This window comes from Ovis canadensis, chromosome 19 (genome assembly GCF_042477335.2).
Source record: "Ovis canadensis isolate MfBH-ARS-UI-01 breed Bighorn chromosome 19, ARS-UI_OviCan_v2, whole genome shotgun sequence".
Taxonomy (NCBI): Eukaryota; Metazoa; Chordata; class Mammalia; order Artiodactyla; family Bovidae; genus Ovis; species Ovis canadensis.
This window is the reverse complement of record NC_091263.1, coordinates 70,005,932-70,032,113: the sequence shown is the minus strand read 5'-3', so window position 1 is coordinate 70,032,113 and position 26,182 is coordinate 70,005,932. Positions and strand designations below refer to the sequence as shown.

The window sequence follows — 26,182 nt, the reverse complement described above, 5'->3', positions numbered from 1 at the left end:
CGCTAAATCGTGTCTGACTCTTTGCAACCCCATGGACTGCAGGACGCCAGGCTTCCCTGTCCTTTACCCTCTCCTGGAGCTTGCTCAAACTCGTGTCCATTGAGGTGATGAAGCCATCCAACCATCTCATCCTATGTGGCCCCCTTGACCTTGCTTTACCCAAGGCAAAAGGAGAGCTGGCTCACAGGCCAAGAGACCAAGATAACGGCACCCTCAGGGCAGCTCAGTTCTGGCCTTGGAGGATAAGGCCGTGACTGTCCTCACCCTCTCCCTCTCTCAGCTCAGAGAGACTCAACTCTCTTCCGTGTGTGGTTTCCACGTGCAAACTGGCTCTCCACTCAGGAGCACTAGAAGGCTGCCCCCGGCCCAGAGCTCATGCTGGCAACGCCCCCAGTCCTAGCCCCGCCTCCCAGCCCAAGTCTCATTGGATCCCATGGCTGTCACTGGGTCATATACCTATTTCTGCACCAATCATCATGACCAGAAGAATACAAGGGCGTGACTATCTGGGGCTTCAATTACAGACTTCAACCCTGAGCCAAAGGGGTAAGTCAACTCCACCAGAAAAAGCACATGGGATGACAGCAGAGGTCCAGGATGGGCTCTTAGACTAAAATCAATAGGCAAAGAGAGAATTTTGCTAAGGAGCAAAAACAACATAGATCCATTCTAGTCTCTACTTCAAAGGGCTCAGTGCCTCTCTAGGGAAATTTTAAATAAGAATGCTGGTTGGTCAGATCTGCTGGCCAGATAGAGAAGAAAACACTAAAGAGGAAAAGCTACATTTGGCAAGGTCTAGGTTGAAATGTTAGTAACGTTTAATGACACAGAATTTCCTCTAATGCTGTCTACTTTTTCATAGATAAGTCTCATGAAACCTGTGTGGCCAAGGTGCCACCTATAGGACCTAGATGCCTGGAGGAGGGATGGGGGCCTGGTGTCCGCAGCCTTCCTCAGTTTCAGGGATCCAAAGTCTCCTCTGTGCTCCCCTGTCTCCCGGCTCAGGGCGTGCTCGGGCCTCAGAAAGTCCTGCCGTGTGTGGACGCAGGCGGAACAGACGCAGCGCGGCCCACCCAGGGAAGGGACACACATTGCCAATTCACACAATGCAATGTGAATTGTCTATTTTCATAAGGGCTACTCCGAGAAAGATTATTTGTGGGCAGGATGACTCATGGGAGAGCCAGATGAATTCGAACCACAGAGAAGACAAAGGGCTTGGAACATCGCTGAGATGAGAGAAATTAGCCAGAACAGCTGCAGCACTTTAGGGTCTTTTAAATAGCCTCCTTCTCCACCCATTTCGAGCTGTGCTCTCTCACTCATTAAACACAGGCCGAGGTTTTCCTTTTGTTGGATCCAAGGGCTAGCAGAGGTTGGGAAATATTCTTTTCAGCAAGCTCATCTTTTTATCCCTCTGAGCTCTCTGGGATTATCTTTTTTTTTTTTTTTTGAGAAGATGATTCTGGATTACTCCGAGAACTACTCTGAAATTTCTTGGCTTTTTTCTAGGTGGGAAAAAAATGTTAATAAATGTTGTGGACCAGACTTTTCATGTTTCAAGGACGATCAGGGCTCAGGCCACATGGCAAGAAGGTCCATGACTCGGTCTCCTGGGATCCAGAAAACTTGCAGCCCCCCTCAATGTCAAACTGACCACCCCTCCTTTAACTGTACAACGAATCTTCCAGTTTGAGCGTGGCTCTCTTTAGGCAGGGCTTCCCTCATGGCTTGGTGATAGAGAATCTGCCTGCAATGCAGGAGACACAAGAGATGTAGGTTTGATCCCTGGATCAGGCAGATCCCCTAGAGAAGGAAACAACAACCCACTCCAGTATCAGTGCCTGGGAAATCCCATGGACAGAGGAGCCTGATGGACTATAGCCCACGGAGCCGCAAAACAGTCGGACACGACTGAGCTACTGAACAACAACAACTCTTCAGGCATGGGCTGTAGGTACTCCATGCTTGGTAAGCAAGGAAGAGCTGTTTGTTTTCAATATCCTTTCTGGGTTTTAACAGATTGCTCAGTTCAGCGGTTAAGTGGGCCTGTCCCCCGCTGGAATGGCACTGTGCTTCCTGGAGCCCAGGAGGCTGGACACTTGCAGCAGACAAGAACTGGTCCTCCCGTGGGTTGGCAGCAGACACACAGTCAGTGCTCAGTGACTGCTGGTGAATTGTGGAACACTGTTGGCAACTTAGAGATGCTTCTGTGCATAAAAAATACTGAAGAGAATGGGTCTGGACACTAGTATCTGCAATTATTTGTGTTTCAGAAAAGTGTTCCTCTCCTCTCTATAAACCTCAGTTCCCCGGTGGTAACAACTGTTCAACCCTAAGGTGACTCGGCTTTTTAAATGGTCCTTATTATGGGTCTCAAGCCTATGTAATAACTGGTTAGCTGACTGTGTAAACGCAGCTTGCTAAGTGGTCCTCTATTCCTCAAGGGTTAACTCGCTAGGATTCTAACAGATCAGATCTGCATGAATGAGTTTGCTTTTTAGAATGCCCTGAAAAAAAAAAAAAAATTGAATGCCCTGGTCTTACCCCTTTCAGTTGTGTAATGTCTAGTGGGCTTTCTTATGGGTTCTGCCTTCTCATTCATGGTCTTTATTTTTTTATGTCAAAAACTATTTTATTGCAGCACTGGTGGTAATAACAAAGTCAGAAATAATCTAAACATCCATCAACAGAGAAATGGAAAAATAACACGAAGTTACATATATACGAGAGAATATGATACTAGAGTTAAAAAAAATTTTTTTTAAGATAAAAGCATTAGACCTATATTTAGCGACATGGACAGGTCTTTAAAGCATCGGGTTGCATGAAAAAGGCAAGTTGCAAAACACAGCTTATGCAACTTCTGTACTGTTTGTGAACACCTGGAAAGTACAATTTGTTCAATATAAAAATACAGCAGTGAGGGCAGGCACGAGTAGTAGTGGTCTCCCTGGGGAAGGGCGAGGGATGTCAAGTGGGGGGCTTTGTCTGTAACATTCCTTTTACCTTAAAGAAAGAAAAACTTGAAGCAAAGAACACCAGCGGCAGTACCACATGGCGTGACCGGCAAGCGTCTGCCACATGAACGTTTGCTGCTACTTTTCAAGTTCACAGACTTTAAGAAAAGTTTTAGATTTACACCCGTGGTGGATTCATGTCAATGTATGGCAAAACCAATACAGTATTGTAAAGTAAAATAAAGTAAAAATTAAAATTAAAAAAATAATAATAATAAAATGCTTTGCTGGAAAAAAAAAATTGAGCAGAGTTCCACGTGTTCTCTCCTCAAGCCTCACAGTTTCCTTATTATTAACCTCTCGCATTAGTGTGGCACACTTGTTAACAACCGATGGGAACACTCGTAATACGTTATTATTAACTCCAGTCTGTATCTCACATTGGGGTTCACTCTGGTTTTATAGTTCTGTGGGTTCAGATATGTGCCCATCACTACAGTGTTATACAGAATATGTCATGAAAACCTCCTCTGGGCCACCTACGTAACCCTTCCTTCCTCCTCCTGAGCCCCTGACAAACTATCTTTAAACTATTTCTATGGTTTCGCCTTTTCCAGAATGTCGTGTCACCGAGTACTTACACACTAAGCAGGCTTTTCAGAACGAGGCCTTTCACTGAGCAACATGCATTTAAAGCTCCTCCATGTCCTTCTGTCATTTCATGGTTCATCTCTTTTTACTGCGGAATAATATTACACTGAATGAATGTATCTCTGTGTTTTTTATTTTTAAATCCATTCACCTACTGAAGGACACCTTGGCTGCTTCCAGTTTGTGTGGCTATATTATACAGCTCCCCTAAACACTCACATGCAGGTTTTTGTGGGGACATACGTTCCCAACCCCTTTGAATAAGTACCTAGGAGTACAATCCTGAACAATCCTGAGTCATAAACTAAGAACAGACAACTTGTTTTGTAAGAAGCTGCCCGACTGTCTTCAAAAAGGCCTGTGCTATTTCACATCCCCACCAGCAACAAGTTCTCATTCATTTTAAAATTAAATTTGTTGAGATACAACTCACATGCCACACAGTTTGCAGACCATACGATTCAGCCGTTTAAAGTGTAAAATTCTGTGGTTTACATGTCTTTGTGGAATTAAGAAACAATCACCACTGTCTAATTCCAGGACGTCTGTATCATCCCCCAAACACTCAGGACCCATCCTGATTTCCCCCAGCTCTCCCTGCACCCCCACCATCTCCTGACGACCGCTCATCGTTTTATGTCTCTATAGATTTGCATATGCTGGATATTTCATATAAATGGAATCTCATTCATTAAAAAAAAAAAAATTCTTGTTATTTTCTGGGGCATGCTAGCTTCCATGCCAGATGCTGGAATCACAGACTGGAGTAAAACCTAGCGTCTGCCTTCTAGCTGCTCACAGTCTAAGAATAAACATTTGCAGACCTCCCAGGGCTCTCTCTTGGCCACGACAGCCACACTTGGGTTAGCTGGCTGAGGCCCGTGTACCTCCTGGCCTGAGTTGGACGCTTGGGCCAGGAGGCCCGTCACTTCCCTTTGGGTTCAGCGCTGCTGGGTAGATGCTACCCAGGGATCCATCTCACTGGTGCTGATCAGGCCTACAAATGTTCCCGTTTATTGCTACTGATCAAGCAGATGGACTTGACCTAAACTTTTCAAAAGACACCCTCCTTGGTAATGACTCAGGAGTTTTAGCCTGTTTTCAAATACACCCAGTTTGTCATCTTCCTGCCATTAAGATCAAAGGAATGTTTCTCCTGGGTTTCCAGTAAGGTGCTTGAGATGTTCCCCTGCGATAATGACTGTACTTAGCACACATCAGTGGAGAAGGCAGTGGCACCCCACTCCAGTACTCTTGGCTGGAAAATCCATGGACAGAGGAGCCTGGTAGGCTGCAGTCCATGGGGTCTCGAAAAGTTGGACACGACTGAGCAACTTCACTTTCACTTTTCACTTTCATGAATTGGAGAAGGAAATGGCAACCCACTCCAGTGCTCTTGCCTGGAGAATCCCAGGGACAAGGGAGCCTGGTGGGCTGCCGTCTATGGGGTTGCACAGAGTCGGACACGACTGTAGCGTCTTAGCAGCAGCAGCGCATATCAGAGTGGGTACACTGAGGTCTCCCTGCAGATCCTGAAAATAAGGTTAGCCTCGGAGAGTGGAATCAGTAGAACTGACACATGCTGGAGGACCCTAGCCACGTGTCGAAGTTAGTCTACTGAAGAGATTGTAGAAAAGCAGTTGAGGATATAGGGGGCTTCCCACGTCAAAGCGACACAGGAGCCATGTCAGGAGACACATTTTAACTAAGAAAGTGAAAATCTACGTTAACTCTAGATTGTTCATAGGTGGTATCAGGCTGCACGTGGAGTCTGAAAAAGGGAGTCCAGGGTTTCTGCAACCATTTGTTCAGGCGTCTGCCTTTGTCTGGAGATTAGCAAGATGATCTTACTGGAAAGCAAAACCCTTCAGTTCCTGGGGGATCACAGGTCCATGAGGTGATCATGAAACCTCCCAACTACTAACTGTCTCCCCATGTATGGACGGGAAGTGGCAGACAAAACAAATGTAACAATGTGTTTTACATATCAGTTTCTTATGAGTTTGGCTATTGGGAGTTAGTCTTCAAGCTCTGTCAAGATTGAGTGTCTGACCCAAAGGGGTAGGACCCATGCACCATGACGATCCACCAAAGCACCTATCTGGAGAAGACAGGTTTAGGAGAGGTGAAAACCATGGTCCAACATACAAGGCCTGCCATTCAGAACAGGAATTTAACTAACTCTAAGGCAAGTCCAACAACTAGAGATATTGTACCATAATAGTTAAAAACACAGGTTTGGGAGCCAAATGACTTGGCTCCAACACTTACTAGCTACGTCAACTTGGGCAACTTAGCCTCTAGGCACCTTCATTTCCTCATCTGTGAAATAAAATGCTTGTGAAGACTAAATGAGATAACCCAAATAAATGCTCACTCAGACATCTGGAACACAGCAAGCTCTCAGAAGTTAGCCATCACATCACCATCGTCTGAAGGACGATCAGACCACCCTTTGAGACGGGGAGCCCCCCGGAGTTCAACTGGCAGAGATCTGTCAACTGAGGGCCAAATATAAACTTGATGTCGTTGAATTTTCTTCAACTCCAGGATTTCCAATGAGCTCTAAGCCCCTAAAGCTCTTACATACAATTCAAAACAAGAATGTGGTCTCAGTAGTTGATGCGGTTTTTTTTTACATAAAACCTTTTCTTGCCATCCAACCGATGGATACTTTCCTGAGGACTTATGTGCACAGCACCTGTCAGCCGATGAGAGCGGGAAAGGCGGCCCTTTCCTTCAAGAAGCTGAACATCTAACTGAGAAGAGGAGGCGAGAGAACAAGTGACGCAGACGAGTGCTGGATTCAGGCCGACCGCCCATCCGGCGCTTGCCTCTTTGCTGGAGGGACAGGGCAGTCTCTGTGTCCAGAATCACTCTGTTCTAAGGAACACGAGGAGTGTGTTGGTAAGCTAAGCTGCATCAGTCCCATTGCCTCTGCCTCCCTCTCTCAGCCTCAGTCTCTTTCCACTCCCTTCAAGGTACGACGAAGCAGTGTGATGGCTCTGTGGTCTTTCAGCCTCAGATTCCCAGGCGGTGCTGGCTGCACCAGGCAGCACCGCTGAAGGCAGACACGCAGCTTCTGTGCTTTCACTTCCCGGGACAGTAAAGGCTGCCCATTATTTACTTGTAAAGTGAAAGTGTCAGTTGCTCACTTGTGTCTTACTCTCTGCGACCCCATGGACTGTAGCCCACCAGGCTCCTCTGTCCATGGAATTCTCCAGATGAGAATACTGGAATGGGGAGCCATTCCCTTCTCCGGGGGATCTTCCCGACCTGGGGATCGAACCTGGGTCTCCCAAATTGCAGGCACATTCTTTACCATCTGAGCCACCATAAAGACTGCTCTGATGCCCCCTCCTCTCATCTGTAGACTCAGTGGGGGAGGAGGAAAGTGGGCTTTCTTCACGTGACCCCAGGAGGTTATTAATATTCACTGACTGAAGCAGGTTCACCCAAGGCTATTACAATCAGCATACGTAAGAAAAACCCTTGATCTTCTCTTAAAGCACCACCTCCACTCTCTAGTAACACTTTCTTTTTGTGACATTTGAACCACAGTTCCAGACTTCCTTTAGGTTCTGTGGGATCTGGCTGCTGCATTTTAAGTATATTACTCTCCTTTAACACACCAGGTAAGGGAGAGAGGCCCCGGGGGTCTGTCTTGCACTCTGTGGACGAGCAGCCGGGGCCAGGGACACCAGGAGACTCCTCTCAGTGGGACAGTCGCCAGTTTACTGATTGCTCTTTTGCCTCGAGAAATTCACAACACCTTCGGGCAAGAGGGAACAGCAGTGTGGTGTTTATTGAAATCTACATCTGGTAGCAATTTGTCCAACAGCAACCAGCTTTCCCCCCGTCCTTTTCTTCAAGTCAAATAATCCACAGGGGCCCATAATGCTCCACAAGTGTTCATTTGTGTGAGGCCTGTACCGCGCCGTTTATGTTCCTAATTACAGATCTGGGTTTATCAACAAGTTTCAGCACGGTAAGGACTTTTTTTTAGACTGCAGTGGACTGAGGGCTCGTGTCCCGAGGCAGCGATGTGGACTGGCCGTCCCCATCTGGGCTGAAAGAGGCGGCCTCATGCTGGCCTCTGGCCTCGCACTTGGCCAGCACAGATGGCCTGAGTAGTCCCCTTCCCTGCTCTCTGAGGTGTGGCCTCACGATGCTGCACAGACGCCTGGGAGAGGGGAGAGCTGAGCCCTAACCGACCAGGAGAAATGGATGTGCTGTGAGAAAGGAGCAGCCCAAGCTCCAGCCTCAGGCAAAACTCTTTCTTCCTTCAGCGGGCAGTGGTGGGGAGGGAAGCCGCGCAGCTAGCTGTTTGCTGAAGGACTCGCTGAGCAGAGAGTTCTTTTATGGAACCTGTAGTTAGGTGATAAGACGGTGCAAATCTAGAAGGCAGAGTATGTCAAGCTTGGGGGGGAATCTGGAGACTGGAATGCCCGGATTTACAATGCAGACCCCAGAGGAAAGCAGAACTGTTTAGGAGGGGCGAGAACAGACGGATGACTTAAGAGCAGGGTGGGCTTCTAAACACGTGCCCGGCTATGCGGTACCAGTTCGGGAAGGTCTGGCCTGTACCTCTTTGGATCCCCACCCAGCCATGAAATTGGAAAGGGGTCAATAAATATTTGCTGACTGACAGGAGCCAGGCTTAAGTATGAATAATATTACTAAAAATATACATTATAGAATATTTCGCATCCCCGTCCCTCTGTGCTCTCCCACAGCTAAGGTGAGAAGCAAGATGGATCAAAATGATGATTTCAGAACCGAGAATCAATTTAATTTTACAGTATCAAAACATGGAAACCCCCCAAGTACAACACAGAGCAGCTGTTATGTTTGCAAGTGAGAAGGGTCAGCTGTAAAAATACAGCCCCTAGGATCGGGGTCATGGGCCAAACGGCGAACACACCTCCCAGGCTCCCAGGACCCTCCGCTGTGGTCAGGAAGTCTGGGCCAGCGGCTCTCCACTTCCTCATCCCCACTTTCTCTCTCACAGGCTGAAAAATCCCTCCTCCCCGACAAAATGCACTCCTTTATCTTAATGCTTTTATAATCCAAAGTCATACACAAACTACCGAGGAGGAGAGCTTTAGGACAGGACAAGCTGTTCAGTATGCCATTCCACTGGGAGACGACAGAATTCGGAGGGTGGCGATGGTGGTGGGGGAACAACTTGATGGCTTAGCTGGTCCATATCATCTCAGTGGTTTACAGGTTGTATTCCCGTTTGGCTTCCTGGAGTCCCATTCCTACCTCCTCAAAGCCTCAGGCGCTGGGGACCCTGTGGAGGGGTGCGCTGGCCATCAGGACTGCCTCCGTCAGACCAGCATGCCCAGGAGATAACCTCAACTGGAAGAGGCCTGTGGGGGGGCGACAGGACAGTGGGGACACTGCCTAACGGGAGAAGTGTGTCTCCTCATGTAGAGATGAGGGTGCAAAGACAGCTTAACAGATATGCTCAAGTTTCTAAACCAAGGGACTGATGTTTAATTATTATTTCAAAAACTGCTTATGTATAAAGATACAAACTTAAGGAGAAAGCAAATAATGGCTTAAAAGGTGCCTTTAAAACCCTGCAAACTATTGGGAAATTTTGAGTTTGTGTTGGATTTTAGGTGGTGTTACAGTATTACTGTTCTTTACTCTGTGGTGACAACAGTATTCTATTTACATAGAAGACTGTCTGTATGTTTACCAGATTCAAAAAAACTTATAGGGGAGGGAGTGTCACTGTATACGGAACTTACTTTCAAACAGCTCAGGAAAAGAGAAAGCGTGTGAATATGCACGCGACGTGTGCGGAAAGAAAGAGCAAGAGACAGACAAGCAGGTGTGGCAAAACATGAAGAGACGAATTCAAGAGGAAGGCACTGGGTATTCATTTTACTTTTCTGTAAGCTTTTATGTATGTTTGAGACTTCTCACACACACACACAAAATATCTCGGGGAAAAAATAAAATCCTGTAACAAAGAGTGAAATTTTAAAGATTCAGAGCCAGGTTGGGATTTGGATCTTTCGAACGCCCACTTCAACTTAAACAACAACAGACCACAGGGCACCCTTGTCTTCCCTTTACCTCTCCATCAGGGGCTGACCCTGACTTTTTCCTCCTAAGGAGCCCACAAGGGAGGCAGTTGACCAGTGGGCTCTGTGGTGTTGGAGAAGACTCTTGAGAGTCCCTTGGACTGCAAGGAGATCCAACCAGTCCATCCTAAAGGAAATCAACTCTGAATATTCATTGAAGGACTGACGCTGAAGCTGAAGCTCCAATACTTTGGCCACCTGATGTGAAGAGCCGACTCACTGGCAAAGACCCTGATACTGGGAAAGACTGAGGGCAGGAGGAGGAGGAGGCGACAGAGGATGAGATGGCTGAATGGCAGTTAAAGCAAACCTGGGGAGATAGTGAAGGACAGGGCAGCGTGGCGTGCTGCAGTTCATGGGTTTGCAAAGAGTCAGACACAACTCAGCAAGTGAACAACAACAACTCAGCAAAGTATTTACTGGCTCCCAGTGGCAGGAGAAAGGGTTAAATGAGGTGTGCAGAGACCATGGCTTTGAAAACGAAGGCACAGTAAAACTGGAAGAGATCGTGGTCCCATCTACACCAAGTTCGCTCTTACAATGAGCTCGTTTTCACAAACAGAAAATCCCCACAACCCCCAGGACCCAGACAGAGAAAGGAGGAGACAGAAGCCGGGGACTCCCAAGCATGTGCCTTGGGGCCATGTACTTGCTTTCTCTTCAAAAATATTTTATGGAGAAAAAATTTACATGCCACACAATTCACCCGTTAATGTGAATTATTCAAAGGTTTTAGCACATTCGCAAGGTGCAATCATTATCACAATCCCAGAATGGAACAGTAATCAGAAAGAAACCCTTACCCAGAAGCAGTCACTCTTCACTTCCCCCCAAGTCTCCATACACACCCACTTCCCAGCAAAGCCTAATCTGCTCTGACGCTATGGACTGTTCAATCCTGGACATTTCGTACAAATGAAATACTGTAACAGGTGGCCTTTTGTGACTGGCCTCCTTCACTCAGCGTAAGGACTGCAAGTTCATCCTTCATCCACGGTGTAACATGCGCCTTTCTTTTTTATCACCAAGTAATACTTCATTATGATTCCAAGCATCACATCCACATTTGACTGGTCCGCTTTCCAGGTGCTGGGCCTGTGGGTTGCTCCTGCCTTCTGGCGATTATGATAAAGAACGCTGTTATAAACATGTGTGTACGGGTTTCTATGTGAACAGTAGTTTTCATTTCTCTTGTTTATATACCTAAAAGGGGAAGAACAGAGCCATATGATAACTCTATTTAACTTTTTGAGGAACTGCCAGACTGCTTTCCAGAGTGACTGCACCATTTCTCTGAGCAACAGTGTGTGAGGCTTCCAATTTCTCCGTACCTCACCAGCCACTTCTCCCTCTCATCTCTCATAGCCATCTTAGTGGGCCTGCAGTTGTTCTCACAGTGGTTTTGATGTGCATTTCTCTGATGGTTAATGATGCCAAGCCTCTTTTTTTTTTTAATGGACTTATTGGACATCTGTATATCTTCCAAAAAACGTCAACTTAAATCCACTGAAGTCACTCAGTCATGTCTGACTCTTTGCGACCCCATGGACTGTAGCCCACCAGGCTCCTTGGTCCATGGGATTTTTCCAGGCATGAATATTGGAATGGGTTGCCATTTCCTTCTCCAGGGGATCTTCCCAACCCAGGTATCGAACCCAGGTCACCTGCATTGTAGGCAAACACTTTACCACCTGAGCTACCAGGGCAGCCTGCCTTAAATCCATTGGCCATTTTTAAATCGAATTAGTGATTTTTTATTATTGAGTTATAAGAATTCCTTATATAAATATTCTAGATATTGGTTCCTAATCAGAAAAATGAATTGCAAAACACAAAACAAAACCTTTATTCTCTAATTCTTTTCCTTTCTTGATAGTGTCCTTTGAAGTACAAAGTTGCACATTTTCATGGAGCCCAATTCCCAATTAATCTGTATTCTCCTTTGTTAGGTGCTTTCTTCTTTAATGCTCACAGTAATTATGCAGAGTAGAGTTTACTGATCCCATTCAACAGATAAGGAAAAGGAAGCTTAGTGAAGCAAACGACCCAAGGTCTCACAGGGGACCACGGCACATGGCCCGGCCCTGCCACACGAGTGAACAGAGCAGCTGTGGCCACTGCTCGGAGCTGGGCCATGAATTCAGGCCTCCTGAGCAGGCGAGGCTCAGGCCTTCATATACTCTGGGAGTGTTACTGTGCAATATGGCCAAGTTTTAAACAGACTCCTCAGATATTACACATTTAACATTCTGAGGATGCTGCAACTACCTAAAACAAGGGGATCTGGGGAATCTGTCTTTGGAAGTTATATGAACAGGTAGTGAGTTGGGCGTGTTTTAGGTTTGAGTTTATGATGAAGCTGAAAGTCCTGGATACCAAGTCTGGAAAAGGAGGTAAGTTATTCAGTTGGATTGCGCCTTTTAGGGTTTATATACATGGTGACACACACACCAGCCAACACAAAGTACGAGAAGTCATTTAAGATTAAAGGTAGATCTAGGTCTCAGAACTGTTTCTAGCAATGGCAGCCAGATATGAGAGCTACCAGAGGACACTGATACACCGTATGAAAAGGAATCACACTGACACATTTGAAGACATTTTGACATAAAAACTGGCCATCTTTGTACTTCTCAGCCACACCAGTACACTGAATCAAAAACTCCCGAATTACTAGAGCTAAAAAGGATTTCACATTTCGTCCAATCCCCTTAATGTAAGTGATGTAACCGATGCACCAACTGTTGACTCGAGTCCTCACGAGAACACTAGCAGAACAGGGCTAAAATGTAAGGGGATGCAGTTTCCGTGCTCTAGTTCTTCTTATCAGCCGTTGGACTCTGCTTTTAGCATTGATGGCTCTTCCCCTCTCTCCCCGACAGACCTCCAAGCAGGTTGTGCCGTCCAAGACGCCTCTTCTAAAGGTGTGGAAGTGTGCCCGAGGTTCACTGTCCATCCTCCAAACGGATCGTCCCTAATACCAACTTATTTAATCATCTCAAGTCCATGGAGATAGGTCTGACAGCAAATAAAAGGGGCTCATTTTATGAAGTGAGTTCTGAAGGGATACTGCCAAGCCTTATTTCAAAAGCCAGGCTCCAGTTTCCAGTCTAAGAATTAGATGGCTTTCTGCCTGCTGTCTCTGCCTTTCCCCTCTCACTTAGGAAAGAAGGCCAAAGCTGAGCCTCGAGGGACTGCCTCATAAGGAAAAATCGACGCAGGGTACAGTGTCAGGATGGGCCAGTGCAGGTTGGAAGTGGGCTAGCAGAAGGCTTGGGAGAAGAGACGCTGCTTCGCGAGCGGGTTAGGTCAGTCCCCGGGGCCATTTCCCTCCACTGGAAACAGGTTTAAGTGCTGACACGGGGGTTTCCCACAGCTTCTACTAGCCTCCAAAGGCATATTTGTCATCGGAGGCTCTTGATGAAGCTGTACATAAATATCTGACTGTTGTTAAATACAAAACAAAACAAAACAAAAATATTCCACGGGAACCAAATCAAAACCAGCTGTGAGGAGGAGAGGCCAAAAACTCAGTGTCAGTGCAAAAGGCCCAGCAGAAACACTTGTTAATTGCGCTATTTACTTTGCTGAATAGTAAACTGCCATGCCAATGAAGTCATATCACATGACTACAATGTCTTTCATATGACTCTCCAGCTATGGGAGAAAATGGGCATTTTATTTTCTAGAATTCTGGTTTCTGTAGTAGATGAGTCAGAATCTGAGTTTTAATTCAGAATCAACCCGTCGGCCCGGGGCCTGTTCATTGCCAGTCATAAAAAAAAAAAAATTATGATTTTTACATCCTATGGTATATAGCTGGTGTGTTACACTTACTTTTTAAATGATCATTCATGAATGCCTAATTCTGCAGAAAGAAAGTGGTGCTTAGCAAAAACACAGCTCTTTTAAAGGAGTGCCATAATCGCAATCCTAACTGTATGACACAGTACCAAGTAGAAGGTGTGTGTGTGTGTGTGTGTGTGTGTGTGTGTGTGTGTGTGTGTGTGTCTGTGAGTCGCTCAGGCGTGTCTGACTCTGTGCGACCCCATGGACCGTAGCCCGCCAGGCTCCTCTGTCCATGGGATTCTCCAGGCAAGAATACTGGAGCGGGTTGCCATTTTCCCCTCCTGGGGATCTTCCCAGCCCAGGGATCAAACCCAGATCTCTCGCATTGTGGGCAGATTCTTTACCATCTGAGTCACCAGGGAAGCCAAGTAAAATGCAGCCTTGAAATGAATGCTGGGATCATGAAACCTGCCAACTTTCGAAACTGAGAATGAACGATTTCAGGCAAGTTGCGTTATGGAATCTTGGAATTTGAACATCTCAAGGATATACCAATATAGCTTGTTTTATTAACTCCTATAAATCAGTGTTTTCTCTCTCTGGTTAGACAGAGTTTGAAGCTTATTTGGCATTTCCCACAGCACAATGCTGAACTCACAGCTGGAACTAAAGCAGTACATGTGAGCTGCTACTTGATGAAAAACAACCCTAAGAAGGAAAGTCACAGCAAATTTTATGAAAAGATGGCTAAGTCATTCACAAGTTTGATTAGACTCGGCCTTTGTACAACAAGCTCAGCAGTTTAAACAGTATGTGGTGAGCATGTCAATGGCTCCGTGACTTGGATGTCTTGTGTTTCATCAACTTTAGGGTCATTTCCTCTGGTTCCAACTGGGATAAACGGTCAGGTAGGAGCCATGGGGGACTGGGGTCCATCTTCAAATATGCGAGACCATTCTCAACAGGGTCTTGAAGGTAAAGGTCAGAACTCTGTGCAAAATTCCCTGTTCAGAGAGCAACATTTTAAGAGGGTAAAAGCTGAGTGAGGCCTCCTAATACCTCATGGGCAGAGTGTACTTACCAAGAGCTAAACTAGCTACAAAGAATCTAGCAATCTCCGCCTAAGACCCTTTCCTTATGAAAAATTTATGAGGTGGGTGTTTTAAAAATTTTCAATCTACGACTTGAGATAAAATTAATTCATCACCACATGCTTTTCATGTAAGTATTTTCACTGCATCCGTGGTCGACAGCTTCTCTTCACAGTACTAAGTGAGACAGGAGGACTTTATCTGCCAAACCAAGCTACCAGTTTTGTTCTTTTTCTCCAAGCTGTATCTCCACCCTGTCTCTAATACCATCTAGTCATTTTCACTCATTTATCCCGCTACCTCAAAACCATCACAGCCCAAGAGAAACCGACCTCTGTGAATCTGGCACGCCCTCCCCCAACTACCAGCCCCCTTTTTGCACCCTGCTCCTCGCCCCTCTTCCAGCAGACCCAACCTGGCGATCTGTCTGTTCCTCTCAACAGCACTATCGTTAAACTAGCACAAAGGCAATCATTTTTGGATATTCGATGATGGGAGGGTCAATCTCACTAAACGTGGTGGATTCTGTCTTGAATCTCTCTCTCAGCCCATTCTCTCTGTGCCCCTTTCTATGAAAATAAAGGATCTGTAGTCTCTAGTGGGGTCAGTTTTGCATTCCTCCTTCATGAAGGGGCCATATCTGGGAGAGAGACCACAGATGTTAAGGGAGATGAAAAAGTTTAACAGCAATGAAACACTTTCTTTCTTTAAAGGAAAGGAATTACCCTGCTACAAAATGGATGAACCTAGAAAACATCACGCTAAGTAACAGACATCAGACACAAAGGCCTTAACTTGGTTTGGTTTCCGGCTCTTGAAAGTGAAGTCGCTCAGTCGTGTCCGACTCTTTGAGACGCCATGGACTCAAAGGCTCCTCCAGGCTCCTCCTGCCAGGCTCCTCCATCCGTGGGATTTTCCAAGCAGGAGTACTGGAGGGGGTTGCTATTTCCTTCTCCAGGGGATCTTCCCGAACCAGGGATCGAACCTGGGTCTCCTGAGCTACAATGGAAGCTCATTCAGCCTCTTGATGAAGGTCAAAGAGCAGAGTGAAAAAGCTGGCTTAAAATTCAAAACTAAAAAAGCTGAGATCATGGCATCCAGTCCCATCACTTTGCAGTAAATAGGAGAGGGGAAAAGTGGGAGCAGCGACAGACTTTATTTTCTTGGTCTACAAAATCGCTGTGGATGGTGTGACTGCAGCCATGAAATTAAGACACTTGCTCCTTGGAAGAAAATCTATGACCAACCAAGGCAGTGTGTTAAAAAGCAGAGACATCACTTTGTTGACAAAGGTCTGTATAGTCAAAGCTGGTTTTCCCAGTTGTCATGTAATGAGAGGGTAACAGGCAGGAAGGCTATGGGCCCCCAAATGGAGGAAACAGGCTGCAAATATCAGACATTAAAAAAAAAAAAAAAAACTCTCTCTTGAGTGGCAAGAGGAAACAAACTACAAATATCAAGATTTTTTTCCCTTCTCTATACAAAATTAAAAGGAGGTTCCTTTTAAAATTCTGTGTTGCCATAATGACACCTGGTTCTACCTGAACTTAACTTTTCTCACATCTTGAGCTAACCAATGCATTTTTCTTATGGAAATGTTTTTCTTAAGCTATGTTAATGAACTATGTATTTACCTTCAGTCAGTCAGTTCAGTCACTCAGCCACGTCTGACTCTTTAGCACCCCATGGACTGCAGCCAGGCCTCCCTGTCCTTAGATTCTGTCTTTCTTCAAGTTGGTTTGCCTAAGACTCAGAACCGACTTGACAAACCAGTCTGTTTTATTCAACAAACTAGTATGTTTTACTTATGCAAATATTCTCTTAAGCTATGTTAATGAGACTATGTTATTCCTTGGAAATCCACCTTTCTCCAAGATATATGTCAATCGTTTTATGGTCCGGGATGACTCACCTTGTGCCCATGTTATCTCAAAATGCAAGCTGCGGGTGAGGGGCCTGGAGCCACCATCTGAGTTTTGAGACACTTCCTTTCTCTAATTAGCAGCCTGCTAGTAGGTATGTAACTTCCTGCTAAAGGCTGGCAGGGGGGCACTCTTTCTGCCCGCTTCTGATGTCTACGTCAGAAGCATTCTCCATCTCTTTTATACTTTAATAAAACTTTATTACACAAAAGCTCTGAGCGATCATGCCTTGTCTGCTTTTGAACTGTGGTGTTGGAGAAGACTCTTGAGAGTCCCTTGGACTGCAAGGATATCAAACCAGTCCATCCTAAAGGAAATCGATCCTGAATATTCATTGAAAGGATTGATGCTGAAGCTGAAGCTACAATACTCTGGTCACGTGACATGAAGATCCAGCTCATTGGAAAAGACCTTGATGATAGAAGAAATTGAAAGCAAATGGAGAAGGGGGCAGCAGAGGATGAGATGGTTGCATAGTACCACTGAGTCAATGGACATGAGTTTGAGCAAGCTCCGGGAGATGGTGATGGACAGGGAAGCCTGACGTGCTGCAGTCCGTGGGGTCGCAGAGTCGGACACGACTGAGTGACTGGACTGCAACAACACGTGACATATCCAGGAGAGGAAAATCCACAGAGACAGAAGGGAGGTTAGTGGTCTCCAGGACTGGAAGGAAGAAGGCGGCGGGAGGGAGGCATGACAGCTCAGTGGGCACAGAGCTCCTTTTTGTGGGGATGAAAAGCACTAAGCCCGACAGTGATAGCAGCAGGACTGTGAGGCGGACTTCACCGTACGTGACCTGTAAGTCAATAACGCTGTTACTGAAAAGTGCATTCAGGGCTTCCCTGGTGGCTCAGTGGTTAAGAATCCGTCTGCCAAAGCAGGAGACACGGGTTCAATCCCTGAGTCGGGAAGATCCCAGCGGCCGCGGGGCAGCTAAGCCCGTGTGCCACAGCTACTAAGCCGGCGCTCTAGAGCCTGGGAGCCACTGCTACGGAAGCCTGTGTGCCCTGGAGCCTGTGCTCGGCAACAAGAGAGGCCGCCACAGTGAGAAGCCTGCACGCCGCAGTGAATAGCCCCCTCGCCGCAGTGAATAGCCCCCTCATCGCAACTAGAGGAAGCCTGTGTGAAGTATCAAAGACCCCGTGTGGCCAAACATAGGCAAACAAACAAACAGTCTCTGATATCGGATGACTCCAACTAAACGCTCAAGATCTGAGTAACATACTTTAGACTCCTGGCCTCTGAGACCTTTATTCCAAGGACACCCTGGCCTCCCTCTCCTGTTCCACTCCTTCCCCATGCTTTCCCTGCCCAAATCTTTTCAGAGACAGCCTACTTATCCTATCCCAACTAACTGGAAAATCTGGTCCCTTCCAAGGAAAGCTTTTTGTTGACATAGTTACTCCTCCAGGCAGGAGTAACTGTTCTCTCAGCACCTAATATGCAAATGTCTAAAGCGTTTTTTGCTGACACTAGAGTTCAGTAGTCGCGTCTCTGATGCACACACTGTGAGCTTGTCTCGCTAAGTTTTATATTCAGTTACGAGCACAGTGGACTGCTAGCGAGTTTTCAAAAGATGTTCAGTAAAGGCTTTCTCTTTTGCAAAACTAGCATTGTACAAACATTTTATAAACAATGTATAAAATGACACTGTCACATATAATTATCTGGTTGAATCTTTTGCAAGTGTGATGTTGATGAATGAAACCAGTGAGTCCAAGAAGAGAATTCACTGGGCATTCCTCATTGCATTGCTTCCCTGGTGGCTCAGAGGGTAAAGCGTCTGCCTGCAATGTGGGAGACCCTGGGTTCAATACCTGGGTTGGGAAGAGCCCCTGGAGAAGGAAATGGCAATCCACTCCAGTATTCTTGCCTGGAAAACCCCATGGACAGAGGAGCCTGGTAGGCTACAGTCCATGGGGTCACAAAGAGTCAGACACGACTGAGCAACTTCACTTTCTTTCTTTCTTTCATTCCATCGCCAAAACAAGTTGGGACTTTTCCATATGGGATGCAGAAGTTTGTATCTTTATTACTGAACATCTGTAAATGTACTGAGAGTTAACTGTGCAAATCAGCACAAGACCTTCACGCAGGTATGTGGATACCTTTTGATATTCATATTTATTCACACAGATTTTTCACAGTAAAGTAGAATAACATAGGCAAGACAATGACTTTTGTTGCTAGGAGGTCTGCTGGTAAGCATTCTTTTTTAAAAACATAGTCCTATTTCAAATTTTTGAAGAAAAAGAATAATCCTTTTCTAAGATAGGGGTTGCAAACTCCAATACCAGTAAGAGTCATCAACTGAAAAGCATCCTCAAAACAGCACTGTCACTTAAGAATATCTTTTGGGCAAGAAAGCAACAGCAGTGTTTGTCTCCACGAAGGGAACTGGGTGGTGAGGGCAGGTGTAGAAGGAAGGTTTCCTTTCCACACAGTGTTTTTATGCCTTTAAAACCTTGAATCAAGCACATTATTTAATCTATAAAATTGGCTTTTTGGCTCCAGCCAACTATCACTATTAAGGAATGCAGGCCTGGGGTTGCCAGATCGGATCTTTCAAAGAAGTTGGAAATGGGAAAACTCACATTTTTATGTAAAACTCTTAATTTTTAAAATGTTGGCTTCATTCAGAATTTAACACATGGGAGGCCAAACAAAACACACGTGTGAGCCATATCTGGTCACAGGCCAACCAGTTTACCATCTCTAATCTAAAACCTATGTGTGGCTTATGACTGCAAACTATAAATGTACTTTAATGGAGGAAAACTTCAGAATGAAAACTCAGACTGTGGATGAGGTCACTCCCCCTTCCTGCCCTACCATCTCACTGCTGTTGCTTTCTTAAACTGCCCCTTTGCCTTTTGGGTCTTCAAAAAGGCAACTAATGTTTGACCAACCAAAACGCAAAACAAGCCACGTTTGATCAATGAATATACCCTTTATCCTAGCATCCGGTCTGTTTTTAAAGAGTGAAACATGGTAGGCGGCGGCGATGGGGTTGATATCAAGTTGCAATTCTTCTAGGCAACCAAAGAGAAGTATGTGAATTATTTCTACGTGGGTGGAAAAATTCCCCCCGCCAACTAGTCAAACGCCACTAGTCCCTCACCATCAGCCCTGTTCAGGAGACAAAGTGCAGCCTTGATCAACCTAACATTCTGAACCTTCTCTGGGAAGCCAATCCCAGCGCTGGGGAAAATCTCACCGTCTCTTAAAGGCCTGCAGAGACACCAGTCATCTGCTGAGAGTGAGGCTAAGAGACTCTGTGTGGGCCTGATCACAGGTCACAAGTGGAAGACTGCCTCTGCTGGATGCCCAGAGGACACCGGGGCAAGGCAAAGAAGAATCGCTTTCAGTTCTACGACAAGCACTAGAGGAGTGCCATCACGCCTCTATGGTGAGGTGAACTCTTACTTCTATCTGCTGAGAGCTTCGGGAGATTTCATTTCGGCATTTCTGTGTGGTTTTCCTAACCTCGGTGATAGGTCCACTCTTATAAACAGCAGTCTTTTCACCACTAGCTAGTCCGGTGGTGGGCTGGCCCACCATTCACTGACCCCTGGGGCCTCCCCCAGTAGTAAGGATACACAACCCCAGATGGTAATCAATGAACAGGACTGGGGGTGATGGTAATTCTACAAATGTCCTGCTCCCAAAGGACACAGACACCCAAGCTTTTCTTATGTTACTTGAGGAAATGCTATGACAGGCCACGTTTTCATAAGAGCTTCTTTACCCAGGTTACTGTGGGAGAGGGCTGAGTCAGGGGGATGTGTTGATTTAATCTCATTCATCCATGTTGAGGGATTCCCTGGTAGCTCAAACGGTAAAGAAGTCCCCTGCAATGCAGGAGACCTGGGTTCAATCTCTGCGTCGGGAAGATCCCCTGGAGAAGGGAATGGCAACCCACTCCAGTATTCTTGCCTGGAGAATCCCATGGACAGAGGAGCCTGGCAGGCTACAGTCTATGGGCTCGCAGAGTCAGACACGACTGAGCAACTAAGCATCCACCTTGAGGAACTGTTTTGCCAAGTGACCGGGCAGTGCCACACATACAGAGCGTACTATTTTCTGAGAACAGCAAGCATTTGGAAAAGCAAAATGGTCATCTACCCTGTAATCCCAGTCTTTAACAAACAAACCACGATTATAGCAACCCAGGAAATTAAGATTTGCAAAATATCCTAAATGGCAAGCAAAACAAAACTCTCTCAGGTTGTAACTGAGGAAGCAACCTCATGGTGGGCTTCAGGGGCCCAAGAGGACGGATTCACTTGTGAAAAACCAGGCGTGTTCTCGATGAACATGGCTGGAGTCCAGTGTCTCCCCTGACTTGCATTTTGATGTACGGACATCACAGCCAACTCTGCATCGGCCACAGGCATGCTGCTCGATAGAAGGAGCCGGGATGCTTGGGCATCGATAACCCGCAGTCTCTCATCAGCAGTTTTGTGCATTTGGCACTCACCACACAGCAACCTGCACACAGCAGCATCCAGCCACTGCAAGAGGCTCACTGCCTCATGACTACCAGACCGACTGAGCAATCTGGTTCTGAGGAGAACACTCATAATTAACCACTTCCTTCCTTTTCTGTAAATCTGAATACCAAACAGGCTTTAGACACATCTGTCTTCTGAACAAGATGCTTGTCTTAAGTCTTACCTCAGCAGCCTGGGTCTCTTGATGCAGCAACGTAAGACCGGTCAAGTCCTCTAAGAAGGAATGTGAAGAATTGAACACCTTCGCCAGGAAGTTAAATCCTTCTCGTTCATACTGATCGAGAACCTGTAAAGACATTTATGAGTGAAAGTGTTAAGTCACTCAGTCATGTCCGACTCTTTTTACCCCATGGACTACAGCCCTCCAGGCTCCTCTGTCCATGGAATTCTCCAAGCAAGAATACTGGAGTGAGTAGCCATTTCCTTCTCCAGGAGATCTTCCTGACCCAGGATTGAACCGGGGTCTCCTATCTTGCATGTGGATTCTTTACTGTCTGAGCCACCATGGAAGTATATTAGATATATGTTAAGCGGGAGGTAGGATTTAAATGCATATTAAAAGATTTTTACTTCTAATAATCACCTGTCCAAAAATGGAACTAAAATAAGAATTAAAAATTAAATATGGGAAAAATCAATCTGTTAGGCAAAAACCTGTGAGGGTTTAATATTTATCATTTTCCCTTTCTTAGAAAGAATGACAATACCATCTTCCAATTTAGATGACAGTATTTATCAGACAAAATAAGTTACATGCAAATTCACTAAAAATTCTAGAAGAGTAGAGGTTGCTGATTCTAAAGTTCACTTTTTAGGAGAAAAGTAATAGGCAATTATTTCCTGGTATATTGACAGATGAATGGATAAAGAAACCGTGGTACGTATATACCATGGAATACTAGCCATAAAAAGGTGTGAATCTGAGTCAGTTGAAATTGGGTGGATGAACCTAGAGGTTGTTATACAGGGTGAAGTAAGTGACAAAGAAAGAAACAAATACTGTATATTAACGCATATCCATGAAATCTAGAAAAATGGTACTGATGACTATTTGCAGGGCAGGAAGGATGGACTCATGGACACAGCAGGGGAAGGAGAGGGTGAGACAAATTGAGAGCGTAGCACTGAATTATATCCACTATCACGTGTAACAGAGATGGCCAGCGGGAAGCTGCTGCGTGACACAGAAAGGTTAGCCACGCTCTGTGATGGCCCAGAGGGGTGGGATGAGGCTGCTGTTGAGACAGAGTCTCAAGAGACGGGCAGCACGTGTATATTCATAGCTGATTCACGCTGCTGCATGGCAGAAACACAACACTGTAAAGCAATTATCCTCCAATTAAAATAAATTAATAAAAGAACAAACAAGCAAAATTATAGGCGAGAGAAGAGCCAAGAAAAAAGTTTTTTAAGGATAAAGGGAAACAAAGGGACAAAAGGTGGGAAATGAGACCCAGCAGTTAGTCAAATGCATTCAAAATGATTTTTTTTAATGTAAAAATGAATTTCACCAGGTGTATCACAAAAAAGCTGCCCAAACAGCCAATAAACTTATGAAAAGTTGCTCAACATTACAAGTGACAGCTAAAAACTGCAATGAACGACTGCTTTGTGCCCACCAGAGTGGCTCAGATGAGCAAGACAGAAAACAGCAAGCGCTCACAAGGATGCGGAACAACCACTATTCTCTCGGGAAGACAAAATAAGATGACCGCCTTAGGCGTTTAATATTTATATGCCCTGTGATCAAGAGATTCTTAAAGAAGGCTGAGTGCCGAGAATCAGTGCTTTTGAACTGCAGTGTTGGAGAAGACTCTTGAGAGTCTCTTGGCCGGCAACATCAAACCAGCCCATCCTAAAGGAAATCAGTCCTGAATATTCATTGGAAGGACTGATGCTGAAGCTGAAGCTCCAATACTGTGGCCACCTGATACGAAGAGCTGACTCATTTGAAAAGACTCTGATGCTGGGAAAGATCGAAGGCAGGAGGAAAAGAGGACGGCAGAGGATGAGATGGTTGGATGGCAACCCTGATTTAATGGACATGAGTTTGAGCAAGCTTTGGGAGATGGTGAAGGACAGGGAAGCCTGGTGTGTCCACGGGGTTGCACAGACTCGGACATGACTGGGCAACTGAACAACACCAACCAACAAAAAAATGTGCACAGAAGTGCATCAGAAGACCTGAACAAAAGTGTCCACAGCAGCACCATTCACGACAGCCCCAGCAAGGAAAGACTCCAGTGTCCATCAACAGGAGACTGAATGAACAAACTGTGGCTTATTCATGCAACGGACTCACACAGAGACACGCAAATGTACGACCACTGCAAGCAGCAATACAAGTGATTCTCACAAACAACGTTAAACAAAAGAGGGAGGAGCAATGTACACTACAGGATTGCAACGACATAAAGTTTCTTTAAAAAATGAACCTGCGCTGTTAGAAGTCAGGAGTGTGGTGATGCAGTGAGGGACTGGAATTGGAATAGGGCACAGGGGAGGGTCTGAGGTGCTGGTAACTTTTTCTCTTTTATCTGGGTTCTGGTTACAAAGATACACCTGGTAAGAACTATCAAGCACTTTTTCATATATACATTGTCCTTTGATCAAAAGATCAAAAGAGGGACTTCCCTGGTGACGTAGTAGATAAAAACCTGCCTGCCAGTGCAGGGGACAAGGTTTGATCCCTGGTCCAAGAAGGCTCCACATGACACAGAGCAGCTCAGCCTGTGGACCACAGCTGTGAAGCTGCGCGCCCCGACTGCCGAGCCCTTGCGCCCCAGAGCCTCTGCAACAAGAGCAGCCAGCACAACGAGAACCCCCGTTCGCTGCAACCAGTGAAAGCTCACAGAAAGCCACAAAGACCCAGTGCAGCCAAAAGCAAAAAATATCAAAAGATAGGAGACCGGTAGTCTTTTGAGGAGAACAATATAAGAACATGACTGCTTAGAAGTGATTACCACACTGAGGGATTCAACGATCACAGAAACTGTGAGTTACGGCAGGTGAAGGAATTCATAGGGCCTGGACTCCATCTCAGGCCTGTTCACGCTGACCATGCTCGGCCACCGTTCCAATGGACTCTGAACTCTGTGTTTAGTGCTTATGAAAACAAACAACAGAAGGATAAGATCCCCTCCAGACAGGGGAACCTTGAAGATCGTATCTAGGTTACTCATCGCCTAAGAGAAAACATACACTCATCACCCCTTCCTCCAGACAGGCCATAAATTTTTCTGTATCAGTCAGAGTGTAACCTTGGGTTTATTGATTATTGGCTAATTGTTTGACTGAGCACATGAGCACATAGCATGTGAATGATGGGGTTACTGGGATTGTGTTTTTTCCTTGGTTTATGTAAGTCTCAAGGAATTTGGAGTGGTGGGTTCAGACACGTACACATGGGGTATCAAAGATTTTCAGAAATGCTGGTTGGGGTCCTTGGCTAAGAGGAGACTCTGCCTTGGGCACGCCGGTGTAATAAACTGCACTCCACTATCTGCACTGTCCTTCTGAGTGAGTTTGTTTCCCAGAACGCGTGGCTACAACAAAGGTACATAGTGAACCAGAATGCCTTGGAAATTCTCTCAAAACTCAGAGTAAATAAAGAGACAACTGCTTCAAATACACAGCAGACACTGATGATACATCCCAGAAATCAACACATGAACGGAAAGGTTGGAAAAGCAATGACACAAAATAAAGAAGAATTTGTTTTAAATGTCTCCTTGCAGAAATGAAAATGTAGAAGTCCTTCAATCCAGCAATTCCACTTCAAAGACTTTCAAAGAATTTTTGCTGTTGTTGAGGCTTGCGGAATTGTGATCCCCTCCCCGCTTCCAATATTCTTTAGTACTGAGACGGCAACAGGCAGGAAGGCCAGGGGTCTCCAAATGGAGGAAACAGGCTGCAAGTGTCAGACACTTTTTCTCTCTTGAGCGGCAGGAGGAAACAAACTACTTGTGTTACATTTTTTCCCCTTCTCTATACAAATCTAAAGCGAGGTTTCTTTTAAAATTCTGTGTTGCCACAATGACACCTGGTTCCACCTGCACTTAACTTTTCTCAAACCTCGAGCTAACCAATATATTTTTCTTATGGAAATGTTTGTCTTAAGCTATGTTAACAAACTATGTATTTACCCTAGACTCTGTCTTCAAGTAGGTTGCAAACCAGCATGCAAACAAACCAGTATGTTTTATTCATGCAAATGTTCTCTTAAGCTATGTTAACGAGAATGTATTTGCTTGGAAACCTACCTTTCTTCAAGATTCTTGTCAATCATTTTATGGCCGGGGACAACTCACCTTGTGCCAATGTTATCTCAAAATGCATGTTGTGGGTGAGGGGCCTGGTGCCATTCTCTGAGTTTTCAGACATTCCCTTTCTCTAATTAGCGGACTGTAGTAGCTATATAACATGCTGCTGAAGACTAGCAGGGGGGCACTCTTTCTGCCCCCTTCTGATGTCTATGTCAGAAGCTTTCTCTATCTCTTTCATACTTTCAGTTAAAACGTTATTACACAAAAGCTCTGAGCAGTCAAGCCTCGTCACTGGCCCTGGACTGAATTCTCCTCTGGAGCCCAAGTATCCTGGCATTTTTCGTGGTTCAGCAACAACCTTTCAATATTCAGCTATTTTTTCTTTTATAAGGTGAATATTTTAAAGAAAAGCTGATGATGAGCATGTTGACTCTTCAGTGGCATGCCCACCTCATCCCCACTTAAATCCTGCTTGTTGTTGGTCTGTCGCTCAGTCGTGTCCAACTCTTTTCGGCCCCATGGACTGCAGCCCGCCAGCCTTCTCTGTGCATGAGATTTCCCAACCAAGAATACTAGAGTGGGTTGCCATTTCCTTCTCCAATATTTTGCTTGCATGGGCACAAAGGCTGATGCGCAAGGACACTCACAGCAACACCATTTGCAACAACAAAAGATTCGAAATAACCACCCCTTTAAAGGTGCTGACTAACTAAACTGCAGTATATTTACGGTCAAAGACATAATCAGGATGCATTAAAAGAATGAGGCATTTCTACAGTACTGATATAAACTGACTTCCAAGACAGAGACATATTAAAAAGCAATATGCAGACCATGACTCTAGTACTGATGCTTTTAAAATAAAGGGGGAGGAGAGGAAGCAAGG

At 45.5% G+C, this 26,182-nt stretch overlaps 1 protein-coding gene across 26 annotated transcripts in view; it reads right to left on the bottom strand.

The window, feature by feature from the left end:
• Positions 1–26,182, bottom strand: part of ATG7 (autophagy related 7) — a 388,924-nt gene that overhangs the window by 97,833 nt on the left and 264,909 nt on the right. For 22 of the 26 annotated variants that reach the window (XR_011250728.1, XM_069560924.1, XM_069560906.1 and 19 more), the window contains one exon: positions 21,195–21,317. Coding sequence is in view for 25 of the 26 variants with exons in the window: in XM_069560924.1 (XP_069417025.1) it covers positions 21,195–21,317 (123 nt within the window). In the remaining variant the exon portion in view is untranslated. Of the gene's footprint in view, positions 1–10,102; positions 10,916–21,194; positions 21,318–26,182 lie in introns of those variants that run through there. The other 4 variants (XM_069560928.1, XM_069560927.1, XM_069560929.1 and 1 more) reach the window with 1 other exon arrangement.